Genomic DNA, 21,656 nt, shown 5'->3' with positions numbered 1-21,656 from the left:
GCAGGAAGTTGGAACAACATCAGATGTTAGCTGAATCGCTTCAAAGCACACACAGCAATTCATCTTTCCTCTGATTTTGTATGAATACACTTCACCGAAGGTCCGCAGTTAAATTAAATACTTCTCCCAAAATGTTCTCAAAGGAGAGGAGGGACATTGCCAAAATAAGCATTGGATAACGTGAGTTGACAAAGGATTCAATTGCAGTTTGTTGATTAGCTGTCCCTTGTCATGCACTTCAAAAGAAATTCACCACCCCTGCACCTGACCACTCTCACTTTTACCTCAACTGCTTGCTGGTCCCATGAACAGGACATTCTGTTACCAAAGTTACAGGACACCTTTATTCCCATTGAAAATGGTTCATGCTTAGTGTGTATGCTGGTCATTTTCTGTAAGTAGTCATAACAGATTGCCCAGCATGATTGGTGATCCGTAAACTCTTAAACTATCTGTGACCTTGAGGCTGATGCAGCCAAATTGTAGACCTGGCACACCAAATAATTTTTCTATGCTCGGAATTTGAGTGATTTGCTTTCTTGAACAGGAAATGGCAGCTGTAGTTGATGGAAGCAGGTGGGAGTCTAAAGGAACTGGCATCTGCTATGGCAGGATAATACTGTTGTCTTTGGTACAGCTGTTCATGACGGGAAACAAAGTGTGCCTTTTTTTTTCCCCATTGGCTTTCTTCCAGTGCCACTTGCTAGATGTTCACAATTATCAAAAGTCCATCAAGAATTGCATTCTTGCCAAGGTTTTGTCATCCTGACACGCAACCATAGTACATAATCTCCAGCTTTGCTACTGAGGAGCACAATGGGGGTTCTTTTCACTGCACCTCATCACATGCTAACTAAGTCTCGGTGACATGGTCAATGTTGAGTTGTGCAGCCATCAGTATCTTGCGGCAAAGCTGAGATGTGTTTTGCATTCCTCCATGTTGCTTCATCACACTTTCAAAAACCTTAGCCTTCTGGAACACTTGTCCTTTTATGAGTCTTCTCCATGTGGGCACTGGGTGTCTCAGTTAAAATTTGGATGTTTAGCTTCAGGATGTGGTTTGAATTCAGGTCATGAAGGGGACCCCTTTAGGGCCGTCTTGCACATCAATATTGGAGCTGATGCTTAAGTTTTAACTCTGGACACAATGGGAGAGAGTAATGCGATCAACAAACGTAGAATTAGACCCTGTATACAAGCCGTTCAGATCAAAACTGGAAATGACACTCCTCACCATAATAGACCGGACAGTATAAATTGCAAGTGGAGTAGAATAACGTCGCTTCATCGGAGGCTCCACTGATGATGTCTCCTAGCATGGTGACGAAACGTCTGAACAAGAACAAGCCAGCTCGGCGAGGAAGTCAACAACCTCACGAGAGAGTGAACTCCGAAGTAGACATGTCTGAGCAGTTAAATGCCCCACGTGGGATAACACCAAGCCGTAGGTCAGCCAGGCTGAGTTAGCAACAAACCCATCATTTGCCTTTCGAGCCAGCTCTGCATTGGGCATATCATTCTTGGTCCAGCCATTTTTCTTAGCTCCATATTACTTCATACTCCAGCTGTGAAAAAATCTGGGTTATGTTTCATGTGCTGTGGGCAGTCTTTGTCTGAAGAATGTTTCATAGCATCCTGTCTGAATGGCTTAACTCACTGTTGCCTAGGTTTCAGCTCCACACTCCACAGACCTTTATAATAGCAATAGAATTTTTTTGTTGAAGGCCTCATGGTCATACAGTGTGGAAACAGAGCCCTCAGTCCAACTTGTCCATGCTGACCAGCTTTCTTCAAATGAGTTGGTCACATTGATTTGCATTTGTCCCATATCCCTCAAAACCTTGCCAATTCATGTACATATCCAAATGTCTTTTAAATAAATTTTGTAATTGTACTCCCCTGTATCAGTTGCTCTGGCAGCTCGTTCCATACATGCAGTACCTTCTGCGTGAGAAAGTTGCCCCTTAGGTGCCTTTTCAGTCTGTGTCCTCTCACCTTAAACCTATGTCCATCTAGTTTTAGACTCCCCAACCTTGGGTTAAGGACCTTGGTTATTCACCTTGTCAATGCTCCTCATGATTTTATAAATGTCTATAAGGTGACCCCTCAGCGTCCTGCACTCCAGAGAAACAAGTCCCATCAGCTGTTCTGTTGTCAATGTGAACAGGTTACAAGGTTCATTTGAAGCAATTTTGTCTCATTACAGAATTCAATTTTGTACTCCCTCTAGGGACAAATAAGGGATGTATGTGAGGTGAGCTCACTTCAACAGTATTGCATGCCAGTGGAATTGTGGAGCAGATAATCACTGTTCTGGGAGAGAAAATTGATCATGGGAAAACAGACTGTATGAGGAAAAGGCCATTTATGTAATTGATTGGATTTTTAATTGCCTTGCACTTATCTTTGAGGCAGATTGTCTGGGACGCCCCAGTTGAGAAGAAAACGGAGTGTGTTCAGAAGGGGAAAAATAATCAGGTATGTCGAATCGTTTTAACATGAGATGATTGGCTTATCGTTGCAGAAGCACTGTAGAGTAAGCATATTTGACCAAGGCATGCAAGTGGCAATCTAAGTCATCCTGCAAGCCCCCAGCACATGGACATAAAATAGTAGCCTTGATTGTAAACATAGAAGCTGTTGCATTTTTGATGCCACCTAGGTTGTGCTGGCAGTGAGCAATTTGAGGAACATTAGTGCCATTTTACAATTTGGAGATGAAACATTGGCATTAGTGAGCAGAGCTTAAAACCTGCCAGTGCAATGCATGGAAATAATGAGCAATCAACCAGTATCTGTCATCACGTGCCTGCTATAGTAATGGACTGTCACCAAACTTGGGAGGTCTGACAATTCGTATATGGTGGTGAGATTGGATGGGGAGAGCTTTGGTTGTTCCACCACGATATAGAACTGAAGTGTTTATTTGTTCTCCCCTCAGACTGACTGCTTCAATTACATTCGCTTCCTGCAGAACTTCAACAGTACTCACTTGTATGTCTGTGGGACCTATGCTTTTCAGCCTAGGTGCACATATATTGTAAGTACCATTTGTATCCAAGGATACTGCCTTCTATTAGCTTTTTATTTGGAACATTCTTGCATGAGCATTGAAAGAAGGAGCACTGTTGGACTGTTGCTATCTAAGTGAGGGCTGAATTGACATTTTTAGCCCGAATGGCTGAGGGAGATTGTGGTCCACCATGTTACACTCCCACCCCAGCACAATCAGAAGCTCCGAGATTGAGGAATACTGATGGATTTGTCTGTTAAATAAAGGAGCATTTAGTAAAACGATAAATGGTAACATTGGGTCGATCTTGCAGTTGGTATCAGTTTTGTGTTTTTTTTTCTACATGAACAGGTCTTGTTGGCATGTCAAGAATAATTGATAAGACCACTTTTTGGTGCAACAAGTCAATAAACAAACTAGCTTGATGGTCACTTCATGGTCAACTTGCGGGGAGGTTTTGTTCTCATTAAAACGTGCTGCTGGGTGCAGACTGCAGGCTGTAAAACCTTCAAGGAATATATTCAATACGATTGCCCCAGCAGTAAATGATCTGGGACAAAGGCATGACATGTAGACTGGCTGGTCACAGTATTAGCAATGTAACACACAACAAATAAAACACCAGTCAAGTGATTGCTGTGTCAGCTCTTTGAAAAGACCATCTGGTATTTCCCATCATCCTATTCCTTTGTGTTTTGCTCAAGTAGCCCAGCACTTGTTCTCCTTCAGTGCACGTCTAGTCTTTTTGAGAAAGCTGTCATAGAAGCTGTTTCCATCAGCTTTGTGACGTTCATGTAAATTGATCATCATGAGGAAACAAATCAGCCTGTTCCTGCTACTTATCCTTCAGTCTTGCCCTGCTCTGACGATCTGAAGTAGCAGACTACGATTTCGAGCCATGTTGATGTCAGCTCTGGTATTGACCGTGTGTATCAAACACCCCTCTCCTCAGGGTAGCAGAATTCAATCGCTAATCTCCCACCAGGCTAACAACTGACCCCACCTACGGCTTCTTTTATGTCCTTTGCCCAGTTTGTAAATGAATAGACATCACAGCTCTCCTGGGGCTGTACAGATGCACAACAGGATGGGCACACACTGGTTCCATCCTCTGCAAAGTCACAAAAAGCTAGAGTTGAAGCATCGTTGCTTGGAGGGTGGAAGAAGGGGTAAGAATGTCTGCTACCGTGCAACCACTTTTTCCATCTGACAGTTAGTTGGATGTGACAGCATTTCATAAGGAACCTCTGACTGTAAGCATCCATTTCACTAATGCCAAGTATAAGGTGTAGGTCAGAGATATTAAGCTTTCGTGATGCGGGAGATTAAATTTCCTTAAATGCTGTAATGTCTGAATGGGGAGTAGTAAGAACCGGCTGATTATTTGCAAGTCTGAGATGGAGTGACACCAGCAAGGGACATTGATTATGGTTGAAAACTCTGAACGAGGAATGATTTGGGATGAGGTGACCACAGAAGGAAGTGATGCAGTATGTAACATTCTGTCCTTAATCCTACACTGGGTTTGTCCTAGTTCTCCCTGTTGATTACGTTAGAAATCCTTATTGCCTCTACTTTGCCAGTGTTCTGCTGTGGGCCTGGTTACATGGTTCCAGGTTTTAAAGTCGATTTATCTGTGGCAATAATTTACTGCACACTATTGTTCCTCTTTCGCTCTTGTTTGTCTCAGTCTCTCAACTGTCTCTCTGTCAGTAGTGTCCTGCTTAAGTTGTCATTTACACCATCGCTTGCATTCCTAAATGATCTTCATTAACCCCTTAGCTGTTATGTGGCAGCAACATTTTTTTGCTGAAAAAAACACTGTCGTCTTTGATTTGAATGCTGCTAACCTTGGATGAAGGTTTCATCTCTGGTGTAGAACCTGTTGAAATTTGTGTTTCTTCTCAATCGTTGCATCTACATGAATAACTTGTTTCAAATTGTCTTTTTTCGAAAAAGGATTCAAAATGTGTTGTTAAAATTCAATTTCACAGGAAGTGCGAAATTTCACTTTAAACCAAGTGGCCATGGAGGATGGGAAAGGCAAGTGCCCTTATGACCCTGCAAAAAGTCACACCGGTCTAATTGTGGGTGAGTACATGAGGAATACAATTGAAGAATCCTTTAAAGTAAGCAGTTGCAGCTTTGTGAGCTGCATTGTTCTGCCATTGAATGTGGAGAATAAGTTTCAGACGGTTCCGGCTTTGTCTTTCTGGTTCATGTCGAGGAAAAACCGTTCTGTACATGTGAAACTAATGTGTTTGAATGCCCAGCCTGTGTCTGATGCTGCACTGGATGTTGCTTTTAGAGTTGAGCGCTGTAATAGACTTAGTTCACAAAAACATTGCATGTCATTGTCTGATGGACGCTTGGCCATGTGGTTTCAGTTGATTGGCTGACCTGCTTTCCAATGCAAAGACTGCGCAGTAGTTGCATTTGTCTTCACAGGAGTCGCATTATAGTCACTTACATGGATTATGGTGACACCCAGTGTGGTATTAAGCACTGCTGACAAAATTACACTTGAGCTTCGTGCTTTGTTTTGGTGGGTGGAGGTGGGAGAGGAGGGGGACATGTGTCTGCACCTGCCTGTCATGGGAAGTGGCGGGCAGCAGGTGGTAGGGAAGTTGTGATTGTGAAGGACAGAAATTGCAGATGATAATTTGGCTTTGATTGTTCTGCACCCAAGGAGAATGGAAATTTACCACTGGTGCCTCTACAATATACGTCCTTTCCGCTGGCTTCCCCAAAAGTGCTGTGAGATATGGGTCATAGGAATCTGTGGCTCATGAGCACTGATAGTTTGAAAACAAGATGACCACTGTCAGGATTGCGCTGTGCTCCCTCACATAATCCATCCCTGATTTTTAAAGATGGTGAGTAGCCATTTGGAGGTGATTATCATGAAACTGTTGTGTATAAATTCAGTTTGGGTCTGCGACAAAGCCAACTACTTACAAAGCACACAAAACAAGGCAGGGTAGATGCCTTTAAGAGTAGACGGTATAAACAACTTGTGCTTTACAAGCAAAGTACTGTTTCCTGTTCTCCATCCCAGCTCCCTTTCCCGTTGTGCAAAATGTCAAAAACCACACTGCTCGCCCAGTCAAATACAACTGTCAGCATATCCCAGGAGAGGTCTCACGTGCTTCAGTATCCACTACACTTGTAAGTAGCTGTCTCTCCTTGGGAAACTCCACTCTACTCAGGGAGTCATATTTGTTGCTTTCGTGTCTAAGCTAATTTCATCTGGAAGCAGGTTTTTCCCCCACAGTATCAGGTAGTGTTATGGCATCACCTAACAGGAAGTAGCAATTTAACATTGTTAGCTGAATGGAAGTGGTCAACTGCGGCCTAAGTTCACATGATTGGCTCATTGACCGATTTCAGTTTGAAGTTAAAGTATGAAAGAGATCCTTTACTGTCCCTGTAAATTTGTTTCAAGATGAAGTGAAAACGTCATTTCTTCCATTTTTTAAAATCTGAAATACTTGATGACTTCATGTATTGGTTACGAAGACTACCCAGGAGAAGCTGTGATTTGGGATGATGGGACGTGGTCTGAGTTGAGACTTCATTCAGCGCTGGCTGAATCACAGAAAATGACCTGTTACACACATTCTACAAGTTGCCAAGTGTGGCCTCAGCGAGTGATTCCGGTAGACTGACCAGCTCTGGCATGTGTGCAGATTTGTTCCACTTGCATCTTTGCTCATTGGCTGCATACACTGCACTGGGAGCCAGCCCATGCTGCTTGGCTGCACTTGTTCAGGCTAGGAAGCATCCAAGGGGAACAAATCAAGTCCGGATTCCTAGTCTTGATTGCACTCCAGTAGCTGTACTCAGAAAGTATATGCAAATGAAATGAGTCTGGTTGCAGAAAATGTCATGCGAAATGACTATTGTGTGGGATGTTGTCATTTGCAGGGATTAGAACGATTGTGATATCGTGGCACACTAGCAACAGTTCACATTCTGGTCATGGACAAAAATGACTTCAAACTGGAACCAATCTGAGTTAAAACAGCTGGCTCTGAAATGAGGCAGCAGGATCAGGGGATGCATTTCATGGCTTCACAAATGATCAGACATAGTGTAGCTCCTCTCTGTATTGTGCAAAATCAACTATGCCACTCAAATGGGGATGAAGCTCCAAGCAGTTGGACTGGGGTGCTGGGCAGTGACAGGTTAGAGCATTTGGAAAGAAGGTGCATGATATTGTACATCGGAAAGATGTAGCACAGGTTGTATCACATACTTGCAACGAAACTGGTAGTCCTGAAGGCCTAAGTGATTCATTTGGAAGTCAGCAGCTATTTTTTTTTTTTTTTTGGCTTTGGGTGTTCACTTTTCTTCTAATAATAGCTCAAGTCTTCACTGCTGCGTCCAGGAAAATTTTAAGGGCAATACATTGTTTTAAGTCAGACTGAGTGAAGATTGTATTCCAGATGCATTGTGGGTCCAATTTGTGAATTGTCCGCTGATTGAAATTGTGCAGAGGGTAGCTTGGCAGTTATGCACAATGAAACGAATTGTGGAAGTTTGGAATGCTGTGAGCCATGACTTGCATAGGGGTTGGATAGCAGTTGTTTGCTTTTTTTTCACTTGGTAGTGATGGCCCATCAATCTGAGCAGCTGTGCCCTATTAGCTGACCTGGGCTTGCTCAGAAAAGCTCATAGGCAGCATTGGAGATTCTTTTTCCAACAAATAATGACTTGTTCTGCAAAAAAAGTTGACTTTGGCTTGGTAATGCTCCTTTTGGTTGCTCTCTCTGCAGATGGGGAGTTATATTCTGCAACATTGAACAACTTCCTTGGCACAGAACCAGTGATTCTGCGGAACTTGGGGCGTCACTACTCAATGAAGACGGAATATCTTGCTTCCTGGCTCAATGGTAAGGTCATTTCTTAATAACTTTATTACGGTTTATTTTCTTAGAAAAGGTTACTGAGTGTGTGGAGAATGGAATGCTGCAATTAAGTCACGTAGACCCCAGGTCAGTTGTGGAATGAAAGTTTCCGTGCACTGCCTCATCAAATGCTTGCTAGGTATTAGAAATCGGGTCAGATGCAGACTCAAAAGTCAAGTGCCAGATACATACGAAGAGGTATAACATTCTTCATCATGGATGGCGTTTGTTTAATACTTGAAGATTACTGGTTCAGGCCCTATGATTGTAGAGTCTGTTTGAGTGGAGATGACTGGTGGTAGGGCAATGTCATGGGAGATCATGTTTTAAAGTCTCTGGAACGATGATAATATAGGACAAAGTATACAAGATGAAATATTACGTGCTTGTGATATACACATCGCAATAAGCATCATTCACTTCAATCTCTGCAGCAAGACTAAAAATCAAAATGAAAGTCAAAGGGGTTCAAGAGCTAGTGCAATGATTTTGAGAAGTTTTTTTTGTGAACAGGACAATTTGAGACCCAGCAGTGAACAGGAGGTATTTGACTTGGCATCACACTATGAGGGCATTACTTCAGGTCCTTTTTGTTGAGGGACACTAAAGTATAGTAGCCATATGTGAATTTTATATCAAGTTAGGAACAAAAGACTGTGCCCACGATAAGTTTTGAGTCAGCTGAAGCCATGTGTGGGATTGAAAGCTGAGCTGGTTGAAGTGAATTGGTGCATGAGGTTGTGGGCCAAAGGAGTAGAGACAGGTGATGTGGCCATTGCAGGGGCTGTTTCAGACTTGTGGAAAAAATTATGTTCCAATAAAAAGAAAAATTGTACACAGACAAGCCACAACCAACAGTTCAGGAAAGCATGAAATGAAGTTTTGAAGTTGAAGAGCATCTGTTAGGATGAGGGGCAGGGTCCATGACTTTGTCAGAAGATCAAGAGCATGACAGACGAATCAAAGATTTATTAGGAGGAAGAAGTTCAAGCACGAGAGTGAGCTAGCAAGGAATGTGGTTGAATAGCAAGAGTCAGTATAGGAATTTGAAAAAGAACACTTTCAGTCCAGTGAGTGTTGGTTCTCTGACAGTTGATGATGGAATCAGATATGATCTGGTATCTGCAGAGAAAACATGTTTGGCATCTGCATTAAAGAGGATACAGAGCTTTCCACTAGTTGGCAGGAATTGGGATGTTGTCAGCAAAAAGGAATTCTATACAAGTGCAATTGAGAAGCAAGGGTGTTTAAGCAGATGAATAGGATGATGAGCTGACAAGTCTCCAGGTTGAGAGAAATTTGGTAGTATGCTCTAAAGAGATGTGTCGCAAGGCTGTAGGAATGATGATTATCTGAATTCTGGCATGTATCAAGTATAAGCCTTAAATTCATGAATCAAGGAAGGTAGAAAACTGATAGGATAGTTAACTTAATGTCTGCACAGGTGATGTTCAAATGGATCAGTCATGTTCTAGCTGGGTACTTAGGGGAGAAAAGAATGGCCAGATAATCGGGGAGACTTGGTGTGGTTTTCTCCACGTTCAACCTATTCACGGTACTTGTTGGAAGGAGTAATGTGTATTCTGTGTAAAAGGGAATGTGTCCTGGTCGTTGGATTTGCAGAACGCTTTTGGTTACACCTTGTATGAAGGGTCACTGCACAAAGTCAAAGCTGACTGTGTGCAGGGGTTACATAGTCCTCTATACAAGATACTGGTTGGCGAAAACAAGATGTAGGCATTGCGCTTGACAGCAATGGCTTGGATGAGGCAAGTGCAGAAATATAAGCTAAATTATGAAAGGACACCAGGATAGGTCACAAAGTATGTTGTGAAGAAGACACCGCCAAGTTCCTGATGGTTTATAACGTTTATTATTAATGGTTTATTATTAATCAGTGGCTAAATGGACAAAAATCTGGCATATGAAATATCGAGAGGAAACTGTCAAGTTCAAATTGGTATGAAGAGTAAACAGATGGTTAATTCTACAGTGAATAAGTGCAGGGAGAATTGGGTTTTCTGATGCATGATTTGCAACAAATTTATGTGCAGTTGCAAATGCTTGCCTCCATCATCGTTACAAAATGACATGAGCACAGAAATGACTTTATGAAGTGCAGAGGGTGACAGCACGTGTCAAATACCGTGTGGTATTCTGGATTCCTCACCTGAGGATCTAAAAGCATTAGAGGGAGGACATGGATGGGTTGTTTTCAACTTCCGATGAAACATGGAAGGAGTAGGCCATTCAGCCCCTCAAACCTGATTAACAAACTTCGTGACTGGTCTACTGCTGGCCTTGACTCTTCTTTGCTGCCAACATACAGCCCTTAACTCGACACTGTGTCAAACATACATCCAAATTCTTGAATAACTTCTACTCATCTAGCCCGCAGAAACAGCTTGGCTAGATAATGTCAGGCCTTCATGATACTCTGGGAGAGGAATGAATACTTGGAATAAGTGGGCTGTATTTTGTAGATGGGTTGAGCTTAATTCAACTGACATTTAGTGACTGGTGACGTGACTGAAGATGTTGACTGGGTTTGACAAGATGGGTATGGAAAGGATGCTGCATCTTGTGGGTTATTGCTCAAGTAGGGGATTTTGAAGAGAATGTTTGTCTGTTTCTAAGTGGTTAAGGTAGTCAGAAAATATACAATAGATTTGCCAGCGGTGGATAACATGATGCATGTCAGATAATCTAAGGCTGTCTTAGAAATGCACATGAAATTCCAAGCACGAACAGATCAGCCATCATGTAACTGAATGGCAGAGCAGTATTGAGGGGCTGAATGGTCGTCTCATGCTGTTTGAATTTGCCCCTTCCTTTTCAGTCTGTTTTGGTTCCATTGTTGCAATAGTGGTCTGCTTTCTTCATTGCCTTCAGGAAGTTCTGGTTCACACTCCTTGAAAATAGGAACCACATTACCCAGCACAAGGTAATCTCATTTTGACATCCGTACTCCCACTAACTTAGTACACAAATTTGTTTCGCATTCCACCAAAAATGTAACTAAGGTTATGTCAGCTAAATGTAAGATGTGCCTTTGGGATTCAAGTGTGAACCTCTGCCCCATAGCAAGTTAGGGCCGTTGCCCCGTTGCACAACACAAACTGTCCTCTAATAAAAACCGAAAGTACTGCGGATGCTGTACATCAGGAACTAAAACAGAAGTTTTTTGAAAAGCTCAGCAGGTCTGGCAGCACCTGTGAAGGAAAGAACAGAGTTAACATTTCGGGTCCGGTGACAGAACAGTTCTGAGGAAGGGTCACTGGTCCCGAAATGTTAACTCTGTTCTTTGCTTCACAGATGCTGCCAGACCTGCTGAGCTTTTTCCCAGCAACTTCTGTTTTTGTTCAAATTGTCCTCTAACAGCCCATTTCAGCTTGAGACCATGCAGTTTGGCATGCAGCTTGGTTACTTTTTGGCCTGTTCTGTGAAAAGTCATGCTTCTAAGTCACAGATGGAGGCTTGGTTGGTTTCTGAGCAGGATACATATCATTGTGAGACTGCCACTCTGAAGCAAGTGAGAAAGTTGGATGGGCCAAATGGACAATGAAGACAGTGAAAACTGTTGACTTGAAGTGAAGGAATTGGCTTCTGTGCAAGTTGTTCGGATTTTTATTTAAAGACAGTCACATCACCCTGCCAATTTTTAGGTTCCGGTGCACTCTCGAATACAAAATGTCTGAATTCGTATCCAAACACTTAGCTTCGTGATCCTTTCCAGTACGTTGCCAAAGGGGTGCACGTGCAGAGAAACCTGCAGGTTGTGACGTATAAATGGTGGCGGGTGAAAGTGACTGTTTGACGTGGCTGCAGTATTTTCCAAAAGACAGCTTACCGGATCATGATCTCTCTTTATGAAGCCACGGTACAAAAGCATGGAAATTTGTCAAGTTGTAAGATGTGACAGGCTCGATCCCAGCTGGAATACTGTGTAATCTGGCCACTGCAATTCAGGAAATCTGTCAAGGTCTTAGAAAATGCAGAAAACATGTATTAGAATACTTCTGTGGGTGACCTCACTTGTAAAGACTGATGAATCCATGGCTGTGCACTCTTGAACAGAGAAGGTTATGAAGACATTTAATCTAAGTATTAGGAATGGTAAATTTGACATGGAATAAGGAAGGAGAAGCGCACCCACTGACAAGATGGTCAGTAATGAAAGTAGACAGAAGAAAAATAAATGGTCAAAGAGGTGAACAGAAGTCATTGTGCCACAGGACATTCTGATCTGATATGCAAAAGAAGCTTTAGCTGAATTTGGTGAAGGAATTGTTTGTAGCGTGGTGCTGAGAAGGGCTGGCAAGTGAGAATAATGACGTGACTTGTGAATGAGCAGGCAACAAAACCAAATGTCCCTTTGTGACTGTCATGCAGTTATATTATGGGCCACCTATTATGGAGCGTTAGAAGCTAGTGTCAGGAGGTTATGAACTGTAGCATTCAGAGAAGCCCGATCCTGTGATCAGGCAAAGTCTGGGTATTCAGAGCTAGGGGGCACACACGGTATTTGTGACTTTCCTTGTGCAAGAACATTTAGAACTGCCAGTCATTGGGTTGAGGCAGGACGTGGATTCCAATGTAAATGTTAATGCACCACAAGCAATGGCAATTGCGCACCATTAAGATTTAAAACATGTTGAAAATGGAACAGAGAATTAATTACTTTTGAGGCATTACAGCCAAGTGAGTCTGGCCCTTACCAGCCTCTGCCAACTAGGGCATAGCTGGCAGGTCAAACAAAGATCTGAGACAAACTTTTCTGCAGCCCTGGGACTTGAATTCTGATACAAACAGATACACTGAATGATCTGGTTATGATTGATCGATTGGCTCAGTTAGTTTCACCACTCCCTTCCTTAAATGAAAGCTCATCCTGTAGCCTACAATTTGAGTGATGTGTTAGGATAGATGGCATTCTCACAGAACTTGGCTAAAAATATATACTAGTGAAATATACCAAAGTTGCACAGGTTACTGAAAAGAATGCCACCAAATTCTACAATGTGGCTTGCATCCACTTATTGACTCTTGCAGACACGCAGATGGCTGAAGGGCAACGTTTCAGCCCTTTGGTTTACCATTCAGTGCTTTTCGTTTCCAAGATAAAAACTGAAATTGCTGGAAAATGTCAGCAGTTCTGGCAGCATGTGAGGAGACAAATCAGAGTTAATGATTTGAGTGCAGTGACACTTCTTTGCAACTGCCTTGTTTCAGACCTCATGCATCGCCCCCCCCCATAGTCCCCAAGTTGTTGTGGCCCTGACGCAAACAACACGTTACTGGTGTAGCTAGAGTTGGAATTGACGTCACACAAGGGAGGTTAATTTGATTGTTCATCCAAGCACTTTTTATGTTGTGTCTTTATTCCAGAACCAAACTTTGTTGGCTCTGCGTACATCCAAGAAAGTGCCAACAGTGCGATGGGGGACGATGACAAGATCTATTTTTTCTTCAGTGAGAGAGCTGTTGAGTACGACTGTTACAAGGAGCAGGTGGTGGCCAGAGTTGCTCGTGTGTGCAAGGTAAGATGAGCTTTGACGTGTTGGCTTGCTTTCTGATTGCTCCTCAGTGCATTCAGCCTTGTTCGGTGGCTTTTCTGCAGAGCATGTTTCCAACATCGGTTGAGATACTAAGCATCAGGAATCTCCATTGATGCGAGTTGTGTGCTATGATAAGATTGGAAGTAGTGGTGATATGACTGATAATAACTGTTTACGTCAGTAAGGCAGAAAACACCAGTTCAGAATTTTAATTTAAAGGTTTTCTACTGTAGACCAGAGCATGGTATTTGAGAGCCTATCACATTTGGACATAAATGCACGTAACGGTATGTAAGTAAGTGTCCAGACCTCCACAACCCCAAGAGTTTACAGTAATACTGGAATCTGTAGGTTGAAGTTTAGACTTGCAGTTATTTTTGGCTGTGTTACATGTCTCTGTGGCAAAGCCAGAGGATATAGGATGATCGGAAAGAAGCCCTGTCTTGCTCCACATCCAACCACCACCACTAACTCCAACCGTCAAGGGCTTCCGACTATCCACACTGGTAACTTGTGTAAAATTGGTAATTTTCTGCCAGGCTGGGTGAGCTGGACTGACTTCTTTTCCACTGTGACCTCTTCAGAGAACTTAGAAAAATGAAACAGTTGGCATCTGATGCCTGAGTTAATTCGAAAAAACTGGAATGTAAAGCAGACCTTCCTGACCACTGCTGAAGATACGCTTGTGAGGCTGGAAAAGGGATGGAACATGAGTAACGTGGCAGAGTACACTCTGAATGTGCCCAAGTTGGTTTGACTATTTCCATGATAATCTTTTTATTTGAGTCTGTCAAAGAAGTTTTGGCCTTCACACAGAAATATGACCATATTTTCCTCCAGGATTCTGTGGATGAGTTGATCAGATACTGGTCTGCGAGCTTCTGATTGGTGCCAGTGTGCTGTGTTACACAGGATTCTTAGAATGATTGTTGCAAGTACTGCGTGTTGGTCATCTTGTCAGGTCAATTGTTTGATGCATTTTCCCCCATCACTTGACTCCTGGCTCAAGTTGCACGTGAGCCACCATTTACAGTTATCTCCAATGCAAATCTTTGAACGTTGGCTGAACTGCTCACATGAAAGACTTCTCTGGCTCAAGGCCACGGGTTATAAATCGATCAGAGTTTTTCTGTTCACTCATGTCAAAACTGGAACCTCTAAAGGTGAGTTAAAGCAGTTAACCTGGACATGGCTACATTGCTGTCTTTGCGATCATACATGCGGATAAACTCACCTTGACTATTTTTCGTCAGTCGCCCCAAAAGAAAGGTGAAAAAACAAGTCAGGGACCTGGTGATGGTGTTCAAGGTAGTGCACATATCCTTTCTCCACCCATGTCCTTTTCTCCTCGATTCTGATAACTGGAGTGCAGAAATAGATTTTGATGCGTAAGTATGCCAACAGGTACTTATCCAGGGGCAGCATTCTCTGACCCATCCCAAACTGTTGAAGATAATGCTTCATTTGATTGAAACTGGGAGATTCTGTAGTACGAACACAAAGAATCTTGTTACCTGAGCCTCAGCTCATGCAGTTTACTAAGAGTGCTTAAACAAGCATGTTTGTGTCACCATGACCAGGTTTGTTTGACCAGGATGACTGACTTCATTGAGCTGAAGATTATTGCCCAACTAGTTATTCTGTGGAGTAATGTGCAAATGGGCAAATCAAATAGCAATTTCAGCCATAGGTTTGTTTCAGTCATTGGCACAGATTTTCATTGTTACAGCTTTTGCTCCCTCAACACTGACAGGTAGATGAGTTTGGAATCCTTTTATTTAGTCCAATCTGTCAGCTTCTGTCCTCATTCTGGATTGGCTGTGCCTTTTATTGTATTATGCCTGCAAGCTTCCCCCTCTCCAGAATGCCATTCCAAGTATCATGTCCCATCCTCCTTTGCTCTGCGCTTGAACAGCTGGTGTCCCTTGTGACCCTCTGTTTTTAACTCTGCTATCACTTAATTCCTGGTGTAAATCTTGCTAAGAAATTTCCTTCGTGCATCAGGCTTGGAAGTCCATTGTAAGCCAGAGTTCATGTTCTCTGAATCTTGTCTATCTCCTTCCCTGCATTCCATCTCTTCCCCTTCCTCCCACTCTTTCCCTTGCTCCTTCATTGCTGTCTGGTTCTTTTTTTTTCTTAATTCCGTCCCTCCGTCCCACTCCCCCACCCGTGGACATGGAGGTTGTTAAAGGTGTACAAGCACTGACTTGTGACTCAATCAGAATCACTGCTCAGGTGCCACTGAGAACATCAACAAAAACATTGTTGAACTGTTTCTGCTCAATTCTCACTTGACTTGTTTTGTAGATGAATTGACAGCCAAATGGGAAGAACCCACACGTGAAATAAATCTAAATTGCAGAGATGTTTTTGTTTCAAGTCAGTAACTTGCTCTTTGTAAGGTTGGGAAACTGGAAGTCTGAGCTAAGGGTAATGTACTTGGTTATCAAGGTTGATGTTTTGTGCAGTGCTGCAGGAGAAATCCCATGGTTCGGGTACTGACTTGTTGCACGATTGATCGAGCTGAGTCCGTACTTGAGTTCTGCTCCATTTCAAATCTGTCTGGATGAAAAACTGTACATTCACCAACAGAGAAGCCAAGCTTTAATTTTGTTTGAGACAACAAGGTGCAGGGCTGGATGAACACAGCAGGCCAAGCAGCATCATAGGAGCAGAGAGGCTGACGTTTTGGGCCGAGACCCTTCATCAGAAAAAAAGCCTTTGAGGTGTTGGGGACCGGGGAATTGGAAGTTCTGGAGGAGGTGGAGGGCGTGGGTGGTGTCACGGACATAGGTAGGGAGTTCCTGGACCAAGGGGGAGAAAATGGAGTCTAGATAGTTGGAGATCAGTTCGGTGGGACAGGAGCAGGCGGAGACAATGGGTCGACCAGGGCATTCAGGTTTGTGGATTTTGGGAAGGAGATAGAAGCGGGCAGTGCGAGGTTGGGGAACGATGAGGTTGGAGGCCGTGGGTGGGAGGTCACCTGAGGTGATGAGGTTGTGGATGGTTTGCGAGATGATGGTTTGGTGCTCAGGGGTGGGATCACGATCAAGGGGGCGGTAGGAGGAGGTGTCGGAGAGTTGGCGTCCGGCCTCGGCGATGTAGAGGTCAGTGCGCCATACTACAACTGCGCCTCCCTTGTCCGCGGGTTTTATGGTGAGGTTCGGATCGGAGCGGAGGGATCGGAGGGCTGCACGTTCTGCGGGGGAGAGGTTGGGGCAATTGATGTCTCGACGGCAGTTGGAGATGAAGAGGTCGAGGGAGGGTAGGAGGCCTTGGGGTGGTGTCCAGGAGGAGGGGGTGTGTTGGAAGCGGGAGAAGGGGTCAGTAGAGGGAGGGTTAGGTTCACGGTTAAAGAAGTAAGCGTGGAGGCGGAGGCGGCGGAAAAACTGCTCTATGTCCAAGTGTGAGCGGTATTCGTTGATCTGTGGGTGGAGGGGGACAAAGGTGAGCCCTTTACTGAGGACTGACCATTCGTCCTCAGTAAGGGGGAGGTCTGGGGGGATGGTGAAGACTCGGCAGGGCTGGGTGCTGCTGTCTCCTCTGGAGCTGCTGGCTGTGGAGGCTGTGGGCGGAGTTGCGTCGGCTTCTGCTGCAAGGACACTGAATTGTAGAATCCACACAGTGTGCAAGCAAGCCATTTGGCCCATCAAATCCACATTGACTCTTTTGAGAATCCCTCCCACACCTGCCCCCCCCTGTTATCACTGTAACTCTGCACTTACTGTGGCTCGTGCCCCTAACCTGCACGTCTTCAGACTGTGGAGGGAACGAGAGAAATCAATGCAGACTTGGAGAGATTGTGCAGACTGCACAAAGACATTCGCCTGAGGCTGGAATCGAATCCTGCTCTCTTGCGAAGTGAAGCAGTAGTGTTAACCACTGAGCCACTATGCTGCATTGCACAGCTATGTAAAAATAGAGGACAAATGGCTTGGGATGATCATGTTCATGCGGAGGAGGTCTTGTCTTGGTCACAAGGCTCACATCCTTCCACGGCCATGCCTATCAATGAACCAAATAAAAAGCATGATTGTATGCAATTTTGAGGGAGCAAATGGCAAGGTGGGGGGAGGATGAATATACCTTGTAAATTAGTGTGCTTTGTTGCTGTGTTAATAATGGCTGCACTTGCTGTTCGATTAAAGCAAATTAAAGTTTCTCTCAATGGCAGGGTGACATGGGTGGGGCTAGAACTCTTCAGAAAAAATGGACAACTTTCCTGAAGGCCCGCTTGTTGTGCTCAGTCCCAGAACTACAGCTTCACTTCAACAAGATCCAGACTGCTTACACACTGAATGATGTTACCTGGCAGAAGACTATGTTCTTTGGTATCTTCCAGGCACAATGGTAAGTTCTGAGTTAGAACTCCATTCTGATTTTATTTCTACCTTCAACACTTGACTCCCACCCCCTGTACTGTTATCTTGCTGACTTTTTCAACAGCACTTGAACCAACAGAGCTGCGTACATGTGTGAACCTGGATGTGGTTCAGTCAAATGCCAGGCCATGAATGGCCTCAAGTCGTTAAGACTGTTGTACGAAATGAGTCTCTAGATGGCAGTAAAGGGTTAATAATTCATCACCCATGTCGGGTAAGATTTAGATCTAGTGCTGCAGTCTAATGACCCTTCCTGAGCGTAGAGTTCATACTCAGCACAGTTCCACATGAGCCATTCCATGGCTAATCCTCAACACGCTTGCCACTTCATACTGCCTGAGACATCCTGTGCACTAAAAGTGCAATGTTGGTTGGATTTGCTGCAACTAGATCGACATTGGGGCTCAGTGTTTAGCTTCTGCATTGACAAAGGAGGATGATAGAAGATGGGAGGACAGTGCCAAGGAAAGCTCGGTGTGGTCGCTGTTGGGATGTCTGATGGAGGTGGGGGGGGTGCGAGTAGGTTCAATGTTGAATTAATTCCCACAGCCGAGGAAAGTGAAAGGGTGGCTGAGGGCAAAGCTTATGGGATATGGTGGAATTTGTCAGAATGCAATGCACCCATCAACTTGGCGTCAAGTTACCCATCGAGGAAAAGAATTTACATACAGTGAAATAAAAAGTTCAGCTTCAGGTGTAGCACTACCACGGTTGCAGTTCAAACTGGAGTTAATGGCCTCCTGTCAGTCATGCTATACATTGGCGAGTGTGGTCGCAGTGCTGTTTGAAAGGTATGCTACCGAGTCCAAGGTGCTGGTTGTTCACCTCCTCCCGCTCCTTGTGTTAGACCCAGAGCTGGTGGTGTGTGCATCACTTCCTCGTCACCCCACCAGATCAGCCATTGGATCATGAAGGCTACGACAAGGTGGAATGAGCAATTAGACCAGCCATGGGCATCCTGTTGCCCAGTAAGTCTGGCAAAATCATGCCAAGTGTTTTCCCAACCAAGATGGCTTTCCAGCTTGCAATGTTCCCTGTTGGTCACAGCACACCAGCCCCATAAGCTGCATTTTTGCCCATTTCAGGGCCTATGATGAACCTGCCTATGCATGTAGAATTGGCCACAGTGCAGCACTGCATGGGGATTGACTTCAGTGTTGGACATTGTGAGAGATGTTGGGAGGGGAAGAAACTTTCTGCCTTGTGTTTTTGTTGGCAAGGAGAATGGTGCAATTGGGAAGGAAGTCACTGGTGCCATTTCAGCTGGTGTGTGAAGAACACGTGATGGGGGAATAAAGGCTGCAAGCTGAGATGAATATATGCTGCGGCAGGCTGCATGAGTGAGATTTTGTGGATTACTCCCTGGAGCATTTAGACAAATGTGACAGGTTGGAGATTTTTGCATTTAACAGGAAGAAGACAGACTGCGAAGTATGAGTGTGTGACAGTTGAATAAGTTGGTGTTGGGTGGCAGGGGGAGGGATGGGGATGATGAGTGATGAGACCATCTGGGAGGTGCAGGTAGTGTGGCTGTGCTCTTCTTCACATGACAGAAGGTGGCACACAAGCCCAGCAGGAAAGGAGCTTGATTTCCAAGCACACTGACTGATGTTTCTGTCTCTGTACTTCAAGCCGACACTATTGCCTATGAAAAAGCTAATTTGGAGTTTTTAGTGTGGGATCAGGGTAGCACTTGCATTTGGGGTGAATATTAACCCATGAGTCTTTTTATAGCTTATTCTGAAGTAATTCTGTGATGCAAAAGTTGTGAAAAGGGGTTGCAGAATACGTGGTCCAAAAAGTTCATGCACTGACGGCAAGTTTGTAGCGGTGAAGGCACAAATGCTGGCTGAAAAGGGAAGAAGCAAATGAGATGAGGGAGGCGAGCTGTAGTTCATAGATAAGTTTAGAGAAAAATTCATGCAGTCAACATGGATGGACAAAAATACATCAATGAACTTATGGAACTGTCCAAGAATGCAAAATGTTACATTTTGACGTATCTGAGCTGTTGATGAATCTGTAGAAAAAATGTATCCTTCTGATCTGTGCGTCAGATCAGGCGCTTGCCATTGCAGCTTGGTGTCAGAATTATGCTGACTGCTTGCAAACTTCTAAATCAGTTACGCTCTGTTCCCTGGTAATTTTTTGCCTTTACTGACATAATTATTAGCAACTCAATGAATAGTGTACTGTTTTATCTTCAGCTGGACAGCTGCAAACAGGGCTGCCAGAACAGTTGTACTTGGACCTGCTCTGTCACGCTGGATTTCCTAACTGAGGAAGTGACCTCGGCATTTGGTTAATTCCGCAGCAGTTCATTATGTCCAAGTGTGAATGTGATTGTCTGATGGAGCATGCTGAAACTGTGATCATTTGGTGATAGCAGGGTGCTTATTTGGTAAATGGGTAAAATTTAAGGTTAAGCTCCAGGATTCGGGTTGCGAAAGGCAGGCTTTTTTGCACACTGCGTTCACTGTACCATCAAGTTTTAGGACATCACAAGATAGGTTAGATAATATTGTTGAATCCCTACAGTCTGAATGCAGGCCATTTGGCCCGTAGAGTCCGCACCAATCCTCTGAAGAGCAGCCCAACCAGACATAACCCCTATCCTCGAACCCTGTGTTCGCCATGCTAATTCACCTAGCCTACACATGCCTGGACACAACGGACAATTTAGTACTGCCAGTATATGTGACCTACATATCATTGGACTGTGGGAAGATACACAGGCACGGAGAATGTGTAAACTGCGAACAGTCACCAGAGGCTGGAATTGAATCCAGGTCCCTGGTACTGTGAAGCAGCAGTGCCAACAACTGAGGCAGCTGTTGTACGTTTACTATACCTGTCTGTGAAGCAGTAGAGCTGGAACATAACCAAGATTTTGGCAAAGGAGTGACGGAACAGCTCGAAGCCTTTCTGATAAGTGCAGTAACCATCTGTAGGTGCTGGGTGCCAAGTGCCGACTGAAGAATGGTGATACAGCACGTCACTTGATGTCAGTCTGTTTGTTGGTGTGCGCGGTGATGTAACGTGAGAGCTTTACTGTGAGACGAGTAGGCAAGTTGTTTGTTGCCTATTGGGTGTCTTGACCTGTTTCTGCTTGCTCACAGGGCTGATGTGGCTGTGTCTGCTATCTGCCAGTACAAGATCGAAGACATTCAGCGTGCCTTCGATGGACCCTTCAAAGAGTACCGGGACCAGGCACAGAAATGGGGCCGGTACTCTGACAAAGTGCCGAGTCCCCGGCCTGGAGCTGTAAGTTCTTGCCACGAGTTTATCCTGATTCTTTCAGATCCAACCAACTGTTTTGATGCATTCCAGTTTTGAACATAGAGAAGATCCTTTAAATTCCACTTCATTATTTTAATTCCGTCCTCAGTACTCTGTGGGAAGGTTCAGCGTGCGTTAGTTTACCTTAAGTAAGTTCATGTGATATACATCACAATACTGGGCTATTTGGTGTAACGTATCCATTTTAAGACATCTGGTGCACTCAATCGTACTCGTGTCTGTGTTCTTTGTTATCTCATTGTTGTCTCTATCCTAGCTTAAAATGATCAAATCCTTTGTAATGCATCTGGAATGCTGATCGGATTGATGCATTGCTTTAAAATCGCCTACAACATCCCATTGATGTTAATCAGTAGTCGTGTTCTTTTGCACCAGAGACAAAATTCAATTTGTGGGTACTCTAAAACACGTTGTAATTGGTAAACCGTATTGGTGTACACTGTCTCTGTATTTGAAATGTTCGTATAATTGGAGAACAATACGTATGACCCGT

At 44.0% G+C, this 21,656-nt stretch overlaps 1 protein-coding gene across 7 annotated transcripts in view; it reads left to right on the top strand.

Moving 5' to 3' along the window:
• sema4c (sema domain, immunoglobulin domain (Ig), transmembrane domain (TM) and short cytoplasmic domain, (semaphorin) 4C) overlaps positions 1–21,656 on the top strand; it is a 106,111-nt gene that overhangs the window by 71,229 nt on the left and 13,226 nt on the right. For all 7 annotated transcript variants that reach the window (XM_048618441.1, XM_048618442.1, XM_048618439.1 and 4 more), the window contains 7 exons: positions 2,416–2,478; positions 2,942–3,040; positions 5,008–5,104; positions 7,792–7,908; positions 13,312–13,463; positions 17,656–17,831; positions 20,983–21,127. In XM_048618441.1, coding sequence (XP_048474398.1) covers positions 2,416–2,478; positions 2,942–3,040; positions 5,008–5,104; positions 7,792–7,908; positions 13,312–13,463; positions 17,656–17,831; positions 20,983–21,127 — 849 coding nt within the window. The remainder of the gene's footprint in view (positions 1–2,415; positions 2,479–2,941; positions 3,041–5,007; positions 5,105–7,791; positions 7,909–13,311; positions 13,464–17,655; positions 17,832–20,982; positions 21,128–21,656) is intronic.

This window comes from Rhincodon typus, chromosome 40, assembly GCF_021869965.1.
Source record: "Rhincodon typus isolate 14 chromosome 40, sRhiTyp1.1, whole genome shotgun sequence".
Lineage (NCBI taxonomy): Eukaryota > Metazoa > Chordata > Chondrichthyes > Orectolobiformes > Rhincodontidae > Rhincodon > Rhincodon typus.
The sequence above is the reverse complement of the archived record's forward strand: the minus strand, read 5'-3'. Positions and strand labels throughout refer to the sequence as shown.